Source organism: Fusarium falciforme, chromosome 12 (genome assembly GCF_026873545.1).
Source record: "Fusarium falciforme chromosome 12, complete sequence".
Lineage (NCBI taxonomy): Eukaryota > Fungi > Ascomycota > Sordariomycetes > Hypocreales > Nectriaceae > Fusarium > Fusarium falciforme.
Window position 1 is genome coordinate 1,909,468 of NC_070555.1, and position 15,450 is coordinate 1,924,917.

Below are 15,450 nucleotides of genomic sequence, written 5' to 3' on the forward strand. Positions count from 1 at the left end.
AAGAGGCGTACATTGTGCCTCAGGGATGAGCCGTTACTGTTCGTACAAAGCCGCGTCTGCTGTGTGCATCACCGGCTCGCGATTCTACAGCACCCGTTGTGGCTTTGAGACATTTGACTCATCGGCGCGCCGATCACTTGGTCAGCCCCGACATTTTCCCAACATATTTGCATGGACAAGCACGCGCCAATAGTGGTGAAGAAATAAAGGCACTTTTTTGTACTTGGAGCACACTGAATATCGGAAGAGACGCGAGATCAAATGGTTTGAGCAATGTTGCACTCCACGCAGACAACAAGCTCTCCAATCTTTCATTGGGCTGCCTGCATCTGTAGATTATTTCTGCATCTGGCCACAGTTAAAGACCCTTGGCCAGCCGAAGGGAAGGTCAAAGACTCTCCATACCCGGCCGAGACTGATAAGATCTGTCAGATCGCCGTCATGGCCCGCCATTTAAGATGTTAAGGCTGCGGCTTTTCTCTCCTTCAGAGCATCTCAGTCAGCCACTCAGCCGCCACAGCGCTTCCAAATAGCCAGACCAAAGACTAATGCTTGAAATATTGGTGATAGCTGCGGCACGGCACGGGAAGTCCTGCAATTCACCCTCTGATGAGACATCACATGCGTGTTTCGATTGGCGTTGGTCTTGAGCATTCATCAGCATTACCCCGCAGTTGCTTCTCCTCTTGGCTCAACAGAACTTACTAGGAGCTACGGCTCTCAAGAGCTCCGCCATACCTTCGGCTTTGCCAATCCAGGTGCAGCAGTATTGGTTCATGGGGCCCTGCCTACCATAGCCAACCCCATGGCCAGTTGATAGCCAGAATCAATATTTATAGATCTATAGCTCCTCGCAAATATGTTCAGACGATACGGCAGGGCTGGAGTGCTCAGATATCACACAAGTAGGCTGACACTGGACCGCGGTCTAGATCGCAGACTGGTGGAGGCAGTTCTGAGACACACAGCCGTATCACAGGTGACAGTTATGAGAGCTGGTCTCCGCTGCCATTCAGTCCGCGACGTGGTATCTGCCAAGAAAAGCCATCCGTCATATTATGTACTTGTCTTCAGCCTCCAAGCAGACGCCTTGAACATCACCAATGGGCAGGCTGCGTGCTGTTCACTAGTGCCGCCACAGTCTCTTTTCCTAGCTAAACAATGGCACACCTGAACTTTGAGACACATCAGAGCTGATGTACTTCATATTGCTGAGGGGAAGAAACCCTATAAGAGGAACGCTGTCCCCTTGCTGTGCTTGATGGTCTACCAAACTCGGCTGCGATTATTCTCCTGCAATTTTTAGTTCAAGGCATCCCTCAGTATTCTCAAGATGCCGCCCTTCAACCCTCCCCAGCCTGGTCCAAATGAGCCCTATGTGGTCAAAGGCATTGACGTCAAGCCTGGACAGAAGCCCGGAATTCGCCAAGAACTGCGAGAGTTGAAGAAGAATGAGGACGCGTGGAACCTCTACCTGCTTGGTCTCTGGCAGTTCCAACTAGTTCCTCAGGACAGGCTGCTGTCGTACTTCCAGATCGCGGGTAAAAACTATTTGTGTTCCATGCATATATGGCAGCTGACAGTCTCTAGGCATTCATGGTCTGCCATACAAGGGATGGCCTGAAAATGATCCCGAGCTCCTCAAACTGGAGAGACAAAGGACTAAAGAGGATGGGTTTGGAGGATTCTGCACTCATACCTCTATTCTGTTCCTTACCTGGCATCGACCCTACTTGGCCCTTTTTGAGGTAAGTATTCTATACACCTAACGGTGCAGTCAATTTCTAATCAATTGCTTAGTCTGTCCTCCGGGATGCCATGATGCATGTGGCGAAGCAGTTCACCCCGGAAGAAGGCCGGGAGAAGTACGTGGCCGCCGCCGAGGCATTCCGGATGCCATTTTGGGGTTGGTACTCTTTCGGGCACCGTTTAAACTGAACCTATTCATCTAACACTATTATTACCAGATTGGGCCCGTCCAGACCTCCCAGTGTTTCCCGCCGAGGCTTCCAGCTCCAAGGTCGTTCAAGTCAAGATGCCAGATAGCCTAAGGAAGGAGTACAACTTCCCGGCGGGCAAACTCGTCGAAATCCCCAACCCCTTGTATTCATACAAGTTTCAACCAGGCACACAGGAGAATATCAAGGTGAGCCATGGAACCACGTCAAACACATTTGAATCAACTTGACATTTGGATGCTACGTAGGTCGACAGGTTGTCAACAACTACTCGCTATCATCAACGCGGCAAATCCGAGGAACAAGAGACAGCGCTGAGCAAGCGAGATCTCCTCATCGAATCCATCACGCCATATACCAAGGGGGTCGACGACGGCTTGAAAATGGAGATCAACCTTCGCGAGCGGGTGGTTTATCTTCTACAATCCTACGAGCTTTTCGAGCAGGTAAGTCTGAACAAAGTCCCCTCTGAAGTTGTGCAGCCGGGCAAGGGACAAGACGAGACCGTGAGGAAAGGCCGCGGCTTCGGAAGTTTCGAAGATGTCCACAACACCGTCCACACTCTCAGCGGCGGTACTGGCGACAGATCTGGCCATATGGGAAGCACCTCCTACTCAGCTTTTGACCCCATCTTCTGGCTCCATCACACGTACGTCCCATGCGATGCACCTCAAGGGCTACGAGGCTGATGTTTACAAAGGAACATCGACCGCCTTCTCGCTATCTGGCAGGGCCTGCGTGAGAATCCTGACAAAGAAGACGCCTGGGTCACAACCCAGATAGCAGAGGATGGACACTGGGCCGTACCCACGGGAGGCAAAGAGGGAAACCAAACACCACTCTTGCCATTCTACAGGACGGCAGACAAGGCCGTTCCTGGCCCGGATAAGTTTTGGAAATCCAGCCAGGTCCGGGATACGGCAACGTTTGGCTACGCGTACCCAGAAACCCAGCACTGGGATTTTGCTGATCTTGCCCTTTACCGCGAAAGCATCAAGGACCAGCTTCGTTCCCTCTATCCATCCGGGTCACTGGCAAACATGGTCGTGGCCGCGAGGGGAGGAAATGAGAAGCCAGATGCCACGCTCAGGGAGCGCGCCGCGAGGCTTAGGCAGGTCCAAAAGGTCGACGCACCCAATACCGCATTGACTGCCCTGTCTCTCGCTCACGCGGCGAAGCCCGCCGTTGCAAAAGAGCTGCAGTCGATTCTCACGGACCTAGAGGTTCCCAAGGTCACCATCCCCAAAGAGCGCTCAGTGGCAGACTTAGTCAAGGGCCAAACTTACCTAGAGTGGCTCGTCAACATCAAGGCGGTAAAGCACGCCCTCGCGGGCCAGTACGGGGTCCACGTCTTCCTTGGCGATGTGCCGGAGGAGGAGCCGACTACCCTTTACGTCGTGTCGCCGTATCATGTCGGAACCTTTTCTCCCTTTGGCCAGGATGAAGAGACTTCGTGCGGCAAGTGCAAGGAGGACCAAGCCGCCGGTCTTGAGATCAGTGGCCAGATCCCCCTCACCATTGCTCTAGCTGAGCGCTACTTTGCCGGCCTGCTGCCCAGCCTTGAGGAAGAGGATGTCAAGGCGTATCTTACGAAGAACCTCCACTGGGAAGTCGTTGACCAAAATGGCCAGAGACTCAGGCGCCGTCGAGATGACCTCGCGGGCCTGCTCGTTGGTGTTGTCAGCAATGAAGTCACGCTTCCCGACACTGAGAATGGGTTCCCGAGCTACTCCGAGTACATCAAGGTGTATCCCGAAATCACAACCAACCGGGAAGGAAATGGCCGCGGAGAAGGAACAGGAGTTACAGAGGGCCAGGAGAAATTCTGTTGTTAGAGGGGGCGAGTTGTGGAGACTGAAGCCGCTTAACCGGCAAGGACAAAAGGATCAGGGCCGTGAGCCATGGTGATCTTATTCGCAGTTCAACCTGTGATAGTTTCGCTTCTATCCCTAGTAGGATGCCAATCGATTCGGCCTCTAGCAGGCGTCAACGAGATTATATGGGCTGCTTAGGCCTTATTGTTCAACATTGTGATGACGTCATGTTTTGGTGCTGAGAGAAAAGCCCTCACTGCAACTACAGTTGAAAGTTGAATCAATATCGTAGACGACAAAAGTTAAATACCTTGATATATACCGATGCAGTTAATCCATTAACTATATGGTTCAACAGCCGACAACCGTAATGTTTCCTACCGTTGCCAATAAAGACCCCAAGGCGTGCTATTTCGCCATAGACGGAACAGGTACGGCACGCCGGTCGGCACAATCCTTCGTTTGGAAGCCTATGACATACAACCATGTATTAAACAGACAGTTGGAAAATACTAGAAGTGCTATAGTGACGGTTTTAGAGTAGACAAGTCAGCGCCAATGTTGTCTATTCCTTTCACAACGTCTGTACCTCTAGGGTAGCGAGAACCTTTTCGGCATTTGTGTAGGTATTTCAGCAAGAAAAACCGAGAGATCCAGCGATGGTAAACGTAAGCTGATACTGTTGCGCATCTGGTGCATGAGAAATCCAATTGGTGGATGATCTAACGTGATGTCCCGGGAATTGACACTCTGTGTGGCGACCGAGACAACTACCAACCCTTGAGGTGACCGAGATCCCACTCACGAGCGAGGATACAATGTAAGTCGAATTTCAGGATGGCTCGGCATCGCAACGTATCGCCCTGCAAGCCAAACATAGTGGACCGCGACGCAGCATGGGTCTCAGCCCAGTGAACCGACGTGCGCCCCTCCTGCTCAGCCTTGTTCTGTTAGAGCCCTATCTCACCCCACCGGCACCTTGGTATCGAACTGTTACTGTAGTATCACACATGCAGGGTTTCAGAGGAGACTAACCGTAGCTGGTTTAGATCCTCGTCCAGGACAGCAAGGAGATTGGGACAGTCCATGGCACAGCGCGCGATATCACCCATTTTAGGTGCCGAAGGGAACCAAGGCTTTGAACCCTGCACAATCGAGGCACTTTTGGAGCACTGACGTGTAACTTGTGCCGCTGGTTGGTCAGGCATCATTGAATTTGCGGAGTGGTCGATCATTGAAGCTCGGCGCAGCACTCTCGCACGGGCAACTGCAAGGTTGATCGTCCGTATTATTTAGGGAGTCTCCGTACTTTTGCTGGTGATCAGAGCATGGATCGTTTTCTGATTGGGTGCAGAGCCGGAAATATCCAAGTCTCACTGCATCAAGCTGAGACGAATGATTCTGTACCAGGAAATTGACCAACACGTACGACATACAAGGGTGAAAAGGCCCATATTACTCTGCCGATCGACTCCCACTTCCCGCCCATTCAAGTTTTGCCCTTTTCAAGTTGATCCTCCCAGACGCTTGCCCCCAGCGTCCTCGTTTATCTGTTTCCTTTGGATGGGCTCATTGGGGTCTCCGGCTACCAGCTATCCAAATCCGCCGCCGTATCGCGACTCGGTTATGGCATCGACACGAGACGCCGAGGGTCTCCAGGTGGACTACGATCGGGAGGCAGCTAGTGCTCCGGAGGCGTACAACCAGCATCAGTACACAGCGGTTGCGGCAAAGGATGAACCGTACAATGCTGGAAGCCAAGCAGCGACGCCACAGCAAAAGATTCCCTTTGGCTTGAGCGTATTAAGCTTTGGTTTACTTGTCGCGCTCGTTACAGCTGTTATTGTCGGAGGAGCAGTTGGAGGGGGTTTGGGAGGAGCGCTGGCAAACTGCAAAAGGTGAGCATCGGTTCCTCGTCTCACTTGGAGGGCATCATACTGAGACCTATCTCTTGCAGCTCGGATAGTTCAGACAATTCAGAGGCTCCGACCCCGACCGAAACAAGTGAATGCAGCCAGTCAAACAGCACCGACGACGCCGTTGGCATCAATTATGCTCCCATACCAGCCGCTCAAGTCGCCAACCTCACCTTGAACTGCCCCAAGAACGGGGCCAACGGGACAGTGAGGACGACCAACGGATATCGATTCAGCACGTACTGCGGCGTGAATGCGCCCGACACTGGAGACGGAAACATCAATGACATTGTGTCCATCTGGGCCTACTACTTCGAGGACTGCGTAGGCGCATGTGCGGAAATGACGAAGAACAACGACACCATTTGCGACAGCGTGTTCTTCAGGATAGGAATGAACGGATCGACGACACAATATGGGAACTGCTGGCTGAAGAGCGGCAAGTTGAAGGGGGGTGATGGTAGTTGGACTGATTACGATTCTGGCCGCGTGTACGCCGAGATGGATGACGACGATGATGACGATGACTGAGAAGGGAGGCCATCCCAGAGCAATGTCTTATTGCTTTGTGTATTTCTCCCATTCCGGGGCAGGATCCTGACGCCTCGACGATAGTCGGCGCCTGGATTGGGTTGGACTGGGTTGGACACAACTTAGGTGGATGCTGATTGCGACGGGCATGGTGTGCGATAAGGTCTTCCGAAGACACCATGATAATGTGGGAGCACTTAGGACATTAAACTCCTAACACCAGTCTTGTAGATGTTAATATACCCAGATACAGCTACTGTCCTCTTCAGCAGGTAATCCAAATCACCCCTACGATCCCCTACGAGTTCTCAGTTCAATACCGCCTTGGGATGCTCTCTGAGAGACTCGTTGCCACCAGTGTTGCTTGTTGCCATTATAAGACGTGTTATCGCCGTTGCCGACCGCTGATGGTGCGTTCGAAGCAGTGGTACCCGCAGACGATATGGTGATGTCGTTATCATCCTCAGGATCGCCAAGAGTCGATTCCCCACGCTTTATGACGTGGACATACCCACCGAACGCGAAAGCGGTACAAATAACGGTGAGAATAATCCAAATCCAGACTTGGGACGGTGAAGATAGGTATTTGTTCTCGGTAAAGAATGGCATCGCGAATATGGCCTAAAGTCTCGCTGGTTAGTTTCCAAGATGAGAGATGATATGGCTTCTTACAGCGAATGTCGCTCCCGGAAGAAACACTAGGGTCATGATGGCAATCTATACGGGACATTAATGTCATTGATCAATCTTGTGTGGATCTGTGGGACACGGACGGTCTTCATGGCGATGCTGTCTCTCTTCATACTCCTTGACAACATGTGAGAAGCCAAGGATAGTTTTTGCGAGATCCGGTTCTCTTGCTGGGAAGCGTTGAGGATAGCCTGCAACGTCTTGTCGTTGATGGTTTGGATTTGGTTGAAGAGCTAAGTGGAAAAGTCAGCCCGGTGGACGAAACAAATAAAGTGTTGACTTACCTGGGCCAAGATGTTCTGGACCTTCTTCTCCATCTCGTCCTCGATGCTGGATATTACCGCCAGCCGTGACGCTAATTGCTCAATCTTCTGCAGTTCTCGATCTATTGGTGGGAATTCTTCCTGGGCCTCTTCATTTTCCTCTTCTTGCTTCCTATCTTCTCCATCCCTCCGCTTTAGCCTCGGCTTGTATGTCATCTCCGTGCGGTGTTTGCGAAGATCAGAGAGGGCCATCTCAATACGTTGGAGCTCAGTTTTGTAATGGTAGAGGTGGGCAGCCATGGTGTGGAGGGCCGCATTGAGAACTTTACTGGTGTTGAGAAATCCTTCGGTCTCGTTCGCAATCTCCCTCTGGAGCATTCTTTCCTGCGACATGTCAATCTACTGATCAGAGGCGCTATGAAATGCGTACATGGTTGATCAGTTCCCTGTTGACGTAAAGGAGCACGTTATTCCACCATTCGAGTATGAAAGCGACATAAACGAGCACTACGAAGCATGGACTGCCGTCTAGGTCCATGCTGGATCTTCGCTCGAGGCCGTTCTGAATCTGGGCTAGAGGTTTTTGAACCTTGAACCCCCCCCATAATTGACTGGCCGTGTTCACAACAAAGACCCGCAACCTCCTGGTCTCGCAGTCCCGCTTGACGTAGAGAGCAACTTCATGACCCATGATACCCACTTCTTGGTTCTCCAAATAGATATTGCTGAATGGGTCCATCTGCTCTTCGAACGGTGATCTGGCCACGTCTGCCGACGTCTTATGTGCGACTCTGCAGGGGAGCAGACACCAATAGTCCCACTCGCGCTTCGACTGGCGGCGGAAAACCGATCCGAAAACACCAAGTGAGCGGGAGACAGCTGCAAGAAAGGCACTTGGGATGTGGTACGTTGACGCGAGGTGCCTGAGGGCTGTGGGGCTGACGCGAAGCAAATCAAACTCATTGCGGGGTAGGTCTTCTTCGTCTTCCTCATTTTGCAAGGTCCGTGATATGGAGCTGCCAATAGAGGCGGTTAGTAGCACAGCCTTTAGGGGAATGATATGCAAAGGGACTTGCATCAGCTCGAACGTATTGGAGTTTTCCTCCTGTTAATCAATTAGAAATCCATCTTCCTGTAGGAAACTGGGTTGGGAAACACGATGTACCCTCGATAGGTCTAGTTTCATCGCCTCGCTGTCATATAGGAATGAGCTTTGTACATCTGAGGTGCCATTAGTGAAGCGAAGACCAAGAATGCAGACCGGAGCGCAGATTTACCGAGAAGAGGTGAGTCAATTTTCCTGGCGGTGATCATTTGGATGCATGTTTGATGCCATAAATCGTGGTTTTCAAGCATCTCAATACATTTTTCAATCCATCCATCATCATCACTTAAATGTTAACAATACGAAACTGCCGAAGCGAGCATAGCGCAGTGGGACTGCAGTTGCTTACAGATCAATGTCCAAGGAGGTGTGGTCGGCAATCCAGTGGTCGTCATCGTGAGGTTGAGTGCGAATTGGCGCCCCGATGGTTGAATGAGACATGTCTGTACTCAGTTCGACATGGGCCCGCCAGATGATGAAGGAAGATAGAAGGAGGGGAACTTCAGGCTTTCTAAAATATCGGGAAATTAAAGTTTGAGCGAGGATATCACGACTGAGGCTGGGTCGTGATACGTGGCGTGAGCTGAATGCCTTACACTATACCAACTTGCAGCTAACAAGGCGCGTGACGACGCCAAAGTGGAGGTGACAATCCCCCCCAGTTAATTACGACTGGGGTTGTAGGTCTGGTTTACCGCGAGCCTGATTTTCCCTTTCCATGGGCACCTAGTCATTGGTGTCTGTTGTAAGCTATATTCGAGGAGTATCCTAACTAAGGCGTGATAAGAAAATGCTGAAAATTTCCGGATTCTCTGTATCTACGCCAAGAGCGGCGGAGTCTCAACGAGGTACTTCCGCCACCGCCTCTAGATGTGTGCATCGCCCCGAAGCTGGCAATTCGAGTCGTCGACATGGTAGGTCAAAAGTCACAAAGTGGCGCTCTGGTTGACTGGCAATGGCGGAGAACAAGTTCAACTCACAAGCATCCCCACCATGGCTGATTACCACAGGTACTATGCCACCCATCTGCTGTTAGGGACTCGGAGGGTAGCCATGGCCAAATGGTCTACTACGTCTACCAGTCAGACAAGACCCAGGATCCTGTAGAGGTCGTAACCAGAACTAGACCAGGTTATAGCATTTCAGAAGAGGGAAGTAGGGGCTATGCTCAAGACCACAGCTTTTATTTTAGGTGTCCAGTTGCCCTGTCACCGTCAATGTGCTATTGATACCCTTGCCGGATCTTCAACCCTGTAATGTGTCTAATCATGATCCTGAGTATTCCTCCTCTTCTAGTCGTCGGTTTGGTCCACCTCATTCGGAAAGTATGGCTTCAGGAGGCGGACAGCCTGCTCAGACCCGCAGCATTTGCCTCTTGCCCATTGCAGCGGCGTTTCAGCATTTGGGTCTTCAGGGGCATAGTGCTCAAATAACAAATCAAGCAAGTTCTCTCTGTCCATCTCCACAGCCTGACAGATAGCTTTTCGGATATGCTCTTGCTTGGCTGTGCTTGAAGCAGGCTCGACCTTGAGGAAAAGCTCCACCATCTCATCACGACCGTTTGATATGGCGACCTCCAAGGGTGGAACATTATCCCAGTATACTTCTGAGAAAGGCTGTGCGCCGTGTTCGAGGAGTAGCCTGACGGATGAATAATCTTCTGTGTCGATTGCATTGTCCAAAGCCAGAGCAAGGGGTGTTTGGTCGGTTTCCTCGTCGTTGGGTGAAACGTTTCTCGCCAGTAGTAACTTGAGAACCTCCAAGTGACCGTCACTTGCCGCCCAGGTCAACACACTCTTGCCTTCCTCCTTGTCTCGAGTGTTGGGGTCCACGCCCCTCTCCAGTAACATAAACACTATCTCTGTATGTCCCTCGAAAGCAGCGTGTAATAAAGGCGAAAATCCGTTGCCGTCCCAATGATTTGGGTCAGCCCCTTTTCCAGTAGGAGAGACACGATCGCATCGTGCCCTCTCAAAGCCGCAACTGTCAGCGGGGTCATCTCTTGGTCGTCTTCAGAGTGAAGATCAGCTCCATTATTCAGGAGAAGAGTTACAACTTCCATGTGCCCATTTCCGGCTGCGTATGAGAGAGGAGTCCGCCCTTCCTCATCTTTGGAGTCCACTTGGACATTCTTCTCGAGCAGAAGCTTGACTAGCTCGATATGCCCTTCTGACGTAGCGAGTACGAGAGGCGTCCTTCCAGTCTCATCTCTGTGTTCGAGGTCAACAGCCTGCTCTAGAATCTCCTCAACAACCGAGATGTATCCTTTTTTAAAAGCCCATTCGAGACGGTCTTCATTGGAGCCGCCGCTGACATCGGGATACGCGGAAAAGATCGTTTCACTTGTCAAGCCCTCTTTATCAGCGCCTCTGGCGCCCGTATCTGTCTCTTGGTTTGCCAGAATCTCAACAATGTCATCATGTCCTTCTTCGATAGCCCGTGCCAGCGCTTTTCGACCAGTTTCGTCAATGAGATCTGTCGAGGCGTTGTTCTGAAGTAAGAACTCGACAATGTCTCTGTGTCCTTTCGCCGCTGCTAGTGACAATGCGGTCATGTCATGATGCCATCCTTTGGCATCAACGTCGGCTCCTGCATGCACAAGGAGCTTGACCAACGAGAGTTTGCCGTCTTTAGCCGCTACAATCAAGGGTGTCTCGCAACTCGCATCCATGGTGTTGACATGGGCACCCGCCTCAATTAGGTGCCTTGCCACGGCTTCATGACCATGGCAGTGGCCGTCAAAAGGGGCGTTCTACCAATATGAGGCTCAATGAAGTTGACTTCAGCGCCGTATCTTATGAGCAGCTGCACAGCATCCTCATGTCCTTTCTCAGCAGCCCAGAACAAGGGGGTTTGGTCATGTTCGTGATCAGTGTCGTTCAAGTCCACTCCTTTGTCTAGCTCTTGTTGGAGTTTTGCAACATCACCGGCGGCAGCGGCGACGATATGTGTTGCTTCCCAGGGGTAAGGTTCGTCAGCCATGTTGAGTTATTGTTGAAGGGCGTGCGTAGTGATGGATATATGTATGATGCTGGTAAGAAAAAGAAACGTAGGCAACGAAAATAAACTGAGATAGGTAATAGTCGGCTGTGGTTGCAGTGCAATCAGTCTATTCACGAATGGCAGGAAGCAATAGAACAGGCTTAAATATTCTGAACGCTGAGGGTGCAAGAAGTTGAGTTTGAGCTGTGCCTGGAACTGTGGGGCCGTTGAGAAATGACGCCGGATGAAGAACGGTACGAATGCCTCTTTCGGGCAGAGTTGACGTGGATTTTGAGTTTTAACTTTTCCTCTCAGCTAAGGAGTAAAGAGACTAGGACCAACTAGGTAGTCGCCGTAGGCATCAAGCTCGTATTCGTTTGCTGCAGTCTGTGCTGGCCAGTAGATAATTATGTCTGTTCTTCTTTCGAGATTTTGGGAGAGGGGGATTGAATCGTAGTTGGGAACGCGTCCTTATCAGCTCAACCGATGGGCGATATTGTGAGACATCTAGATTGGCATGCACTCAACGTGCTATTGCTGCCTGCAAATACTACCTAGCGTTCCCGATGCGCCCTCCTTTCCTTCATCGACCCCCTTTGAGCCTGCCAGCTTCTTCCTAAGCCAAGGAATCTCTTCTTCCGAGTACCGATATGCGCGAAACAGAGCATTTGACTCTCCCGGAAATATCTTTGCAGTCACTTCATCAGGATATGGGGAAAAGTGCGGGTTGATGTACTCCCAGCAGATATACCCATCCTTGGTGACTTCAAAGACTCGTCCAAAGCCACTCTCGCACAGCAGGGTGTTGCCGTTGGCGAGTCTCTGAGCACTGCCCATGAAGGGTGTAAAGAAGTAGAGCATCTGTGAGCGATCTCGATACTCCCAGACAATCTCCTTTGTTACCCTGTCGACCTCGATAGCACGTGTGTAGGTGATTGACTCGCCGTTGCGAAAGGCGCCATTGTCAAATATAAGAATGTTGCCGTTTTCTAGCTCGGTGGCGTTGTGTTGCTGCGCGAGGACTTCTGGTCCGAGTTTCCAGACAATGTCGCCCGTGGATCTCTCGATGATGACGACAGCCGAGACGGACCGCATGGATGCAAGGATGTGCTTTCCATCTCGCATGGGGAGCACCGAGTTGATAAGAGGATAGTGCTCGCGAGTGTAGTGAGGCTGAAGAGGAAACTCATCTCGAGGTAACCGTTCAGATACTTTCCAGTGCCAGAGTAGGTTCCCCTTTTCATCAACCTCATTGATGGTGTCCGCGTAAGTAATACCATCAATTTCTGACCCAGGAACTCCACCAACCACCTTGGCTGACTCTTCCAGGGAGAGAGCCTCAAGGCTGGTGTACAGGATACGTCCATCACCATAGTGGTATTGATCGTGATGACCCAGAGGATCAGTGAACTGACGGACAACTTTGCCATCGGGATCAAGCTCACTCATGACCCCACCACCGTACTTGTTGAAGAAGGGGAAAGGGAATGGGCCTCCATCGCTGGTTGTTTTCTTTGGTGCAGGTCGGAGTGTGTTGACAGCGAGATTTCCGTTGGGAAGAATTCTAGCATGGCGACCGATTCTGCCGGGTAGCTTCCATGAATGAACTTCGTTTCCATCGATGTCGACCAGATGGGCTGTGTCGCTGGTCAGGGGGCAGAACAGGGTGTAGCCACCGAAGGACCGTTGTTTGTCGACGCCGGTGAGGCCAACACCTCTTCTTTTGAGCGTGTTTTGCTCCATTTGAGAAACGGAAACGTGGGTGAGGTCAAGTTTAATGGGGATGTTGGGGTATAAAGATGTTGTGTATGGGAGAGAGGTGTTTTGTCCAAGGTAAGCAAATATGTGTTTTTAATCGCTCTTACGGGATTCTCCTGTACTTGTACTCCTTTCTAGAGCCTGTAATTAATTTGGTCAAAGGAATATTTTGCAACAAGATTTCTTACGCAATTCACCTTGCTTGGCAGGTTATCAGTGTCCCGACGGCATCCCGTGGCATCCCGTCGGTTTACCGTCGGCATGCCGTCGGCTTGATAAGATCCCGCCGGCACCAACTTCAGGGCGCCAGGATGATAAGCTTGATAAGGCCTTCTCATAGGCGAACCATGACCAGCACGCCATTATCGTCGCGATGTCAATTCATGGCTTGATTTCTACCCTCGCAATAGCATCTCCAAAACATCCAGTTATAAATCTGCGCGCAGCCCAGTAGGAAGAAAATGTAGAGCAGCAGCCAGCGCCCAGTCTTTTAACAGGCGATCTACTCTTTGAATCTCGCTGAAAATATGTCTTCTGTTTCTGAAAAGAGCCATCCAATGACGCATCAAACGTCCGAGCACGGCGACATCATTGCAGATGAAGCCATCAATGTGCCCGGCTACGATGCCACCATCAACATCGAATCCGGCGAAACAAGGAGAGCATTGCTCAAAGTGGACTTTTGCATTCTCCCCTTCATCGTCTTATGCTTCTGCTTCCTTCAATTTGACCGTACCAACATCGGCAATGCTTTGACCGACACTCTTCGAGAGGACATCAACATTGGCAACTCGGACATCAATCTGGCCCAGACGCTATTCACCGTGGGCTTCATCGTTACCGAGCTGCCCTTTAATTTGATCAGCAAGTACATGGGCCCAGAGAGGTTCCTCCCGATTACAATGTTCCTGTGGGGCATTGCAACATGGTCTCAGATGTTCCTAAAGAATGCAACTGGACTTTGCGTCGCTCGATTCTTTGTGGGAGCTCTCGAAGGTGGATACATCCCCGGCTTTGCTCTCTACATTTCGAAATACTATACCAACAACGAGCTTGCACTGCGATACGCAATTTTCTGGGCTTCAAACAGTTTCGCGGGTGCTCTCGGTGGACCCCTTTCCATCGGCCTGCTGTCTCTTAGAGGAAGAGGCGGTCTCCAAGGATGGCAGTGGCTGTTCCTAATCGGCAAGTTTACTGGATCTCCCCGGTATTTTTCTCTGATACTAATAACTCACAGAGGGCGTCCTCACTTGCTTCCTGGGAGTCATGGCTTATCTGTACTTCCCTCACTCTGCGGCGAAACCCAAGTCCTTCTTTGGCAGATCCTTCAACATCTTCACCGAACGAGAAGCATCGATCCTCGTCACACGCGTCATCCGCAACGATCCTACCAAAGCTCTTCGATACGGAAAACCAGTGCTGCCTTCCCACATACTCGAAACGTTTATGGATTGGAGACTGTACGGTCATCTTGTGGCCGCCCTGCTCTCCATGGTCATGATCTCACCAATGAATACATACGCCCCGTCCATCATCAAGTCCCTGGGATTCACTTCCCTCCAGGCGAACGGGCTCAACTCTGTTGGTAGTATCTGTGCCTTGATATGGTCGGTATCTCTGGCGTTCAGCAGCGACAAGTTCCGCGAGCGGGGGTTCCACATTGCGGTGGGATATCTTTGGGGTGCAGCTGGCTTGCTTTGGCTGGCATTGGCGCCTGACGGTGTGAGCAAATGGACGCTTTACGGTAAGAAGGCCCCTTACCCGGACATTAGGCACAAATGTTGACCTGTGCTTTCTCCAGGAGGAGTTGTGTGGACTCAAATGGGCATGGGCTGCGCGCAAGCAATTAGTGCAGCCTGGCTCACGACGAAAATGCAAGACTACAAGCGCCCTGTGGCCCTGGCCGCTTATGTGATGAGCATCCAGCTTGCTAATTTCCCTGGAAATCAGCTATTTCGAGCACAAGGTGAGATATCTCTGACCCGCAGTGTCCCTGAAAGCTCATCTGACATGTTTAGACGCCCCTCGATACACTCGTGGATTGAGCATCGCTGCTGGGTGCGCCATCGCTGCAGCAGTTGTGATCCTGGTCTGGAAGTTGCTTTACCGCTTGTTTGATCATGGTGACGCTGGTGTTGAGTCTGAGTTTCGAGTTGCTCCGTCTGAGGAAACGGGCGATAAATAGACAATCGAACCAGGCATATCAAGTTGGGTCAGTGGATTTGGCAGAGTGATGAAAATTCAAGCAGGACCCGACAGAGGCTGTTTTCAAATTTAGGTCAATTATTCTCACAGATCTTTGGTCGATAGTATAGACATTCCCGATGAATCAATAGCTTGAGTCGTTTTTTTACCCCCTGAAACTCGCTCCTTATGCTTGAATTGAGTGACCGAGACTCAAGATCGCCTCGGGGAATCCCGAATCTCATGGAT

At 51.1% G+C, this 15,450-nt stretch overlaps 6 protein-coding genes across 6 annotated transcripts; 3 read left to right on the plus strand and 3 right to left on the minus strand.

The window, feature by feature from the left end:
* Positions 1-1,333: 1,333 nt before the first annotated feature.
* Positions 1,334-3,793, plus strand: NCS54_01437900 (Tyrosinase; the record flags this gene model as incomplete). Its single annotated transcript, XM_053159532.1, has 6 exons — positions 1,334-1,541; positions 1,591-1,748; positions 1,801-1,906; positions 1,968-2,146; positions 2,207-2,607; positions 2,659-3,793. 6 exons carry the CDS (start codon positions 1,334-1,336, stop codon positions 3,791-3,793), a joined length of 2,187 nt encoding a protein of 728 aa, XP_053015507.1.
* A 1,488-nt stretch (positions 3,794-5,281) lies between these two features.
* NCS54_01438000 (Hypothetical protein) lies at positions 5,282-6,219 on the plus strand (the record flags this gene model as incomplete). Its single annotated transcript, XM_053159533.1, has 2 exons — positions 5,282-5,670; positions 5,730-6,219. The coding sequence occupies exons 1-2, from the start codon at positions 5,336-5,338 to the stop codon at positions 6,217-6,219; spliced, it is 825 nt and encodes a 274-aa protein (XP_053015508.1). The 5' UTR covers positions 5,282-5,335.
* A 288-nt stretch (positions 6,220-6,507) lies between these two features.
* On the minus strand, positions 6,508-8,718 carry NCS54_01438100 (Hypothetical protein; the record flags this gene model as incomplete). Its single annotated transcript, XM_053159534.1, has 8 exons — positions 6,508-6,840; positions 6,892-6,936; positions 6,993-7,142; positions 7,194-7,556; positions 7,603-8,277; positions 8,338-8,393; positions 8,450-8,562; positions 8,627-8,718. 8 exons carry the CDS (start codon positions 8,716-8,718, stop codon positions 6,508-6,510), a joined length of 1,827 nt encoding a protein of 608 aa, XP_053015509.1.
* An 851-nt stretch (positions 8,719-9,569) lies between these two features.
* Positions 9,570-11,259, minus strand: NCS54_01438200 (Hypothetical protein; the record flags this gene model as incomplete). Its single annotated transcript, XM_053159535.1, has 3 exons — positions 9,570-10,247; positions 10,331-10,914; positions 11,034-11,259. 3 exons carry the CDS (start codon positions 11,257-11,259, stop codon positions 9,570-9,572), a joined length of 1,488 nt encoding a protein of 495 aa, XP_053015510.1.
* A 531-nt stretch (positions 11,260-11,790) lies between these two features.
* Positions 11,791-13,002, minus strand: NCS54_01438300 (Hypothetical protein; the record flags this gene model as incomplete). Its single annotated transcript, XM_053159536.1, has 1 exon — positions 11,791-13,002. One exon carries the CDS (start codon positions 13,000-13,002, stop codon positions 11,791-11,793), a length of 1,212 nt encoding a protein of 403 aa, XP_053015511.1.
* Positions 13,003-13,544: 542 nt separating this feature from the next.
* NCS54_01438400 (MFS domain-containing protein) lies at positions 13,545-15,202 on the plus strand (the record flags this gene model as incomplete). The annotated part of the gene is made up of 4 exons (XM_053159537.1): positions 13,545-14,202; positions 14,255-14,761; positions 14,819-14,983; positions 15,036-15,202. 4 exons carry the CDS (start codon positions 13,545-13,547, stop codon positions 15,200-15,202), a joined length of 1,497 nt encoding a protein of 498 aa, XP_053015512.1.
* Positions 15,203-15,450: the final 248 nt, after the last annotated feature.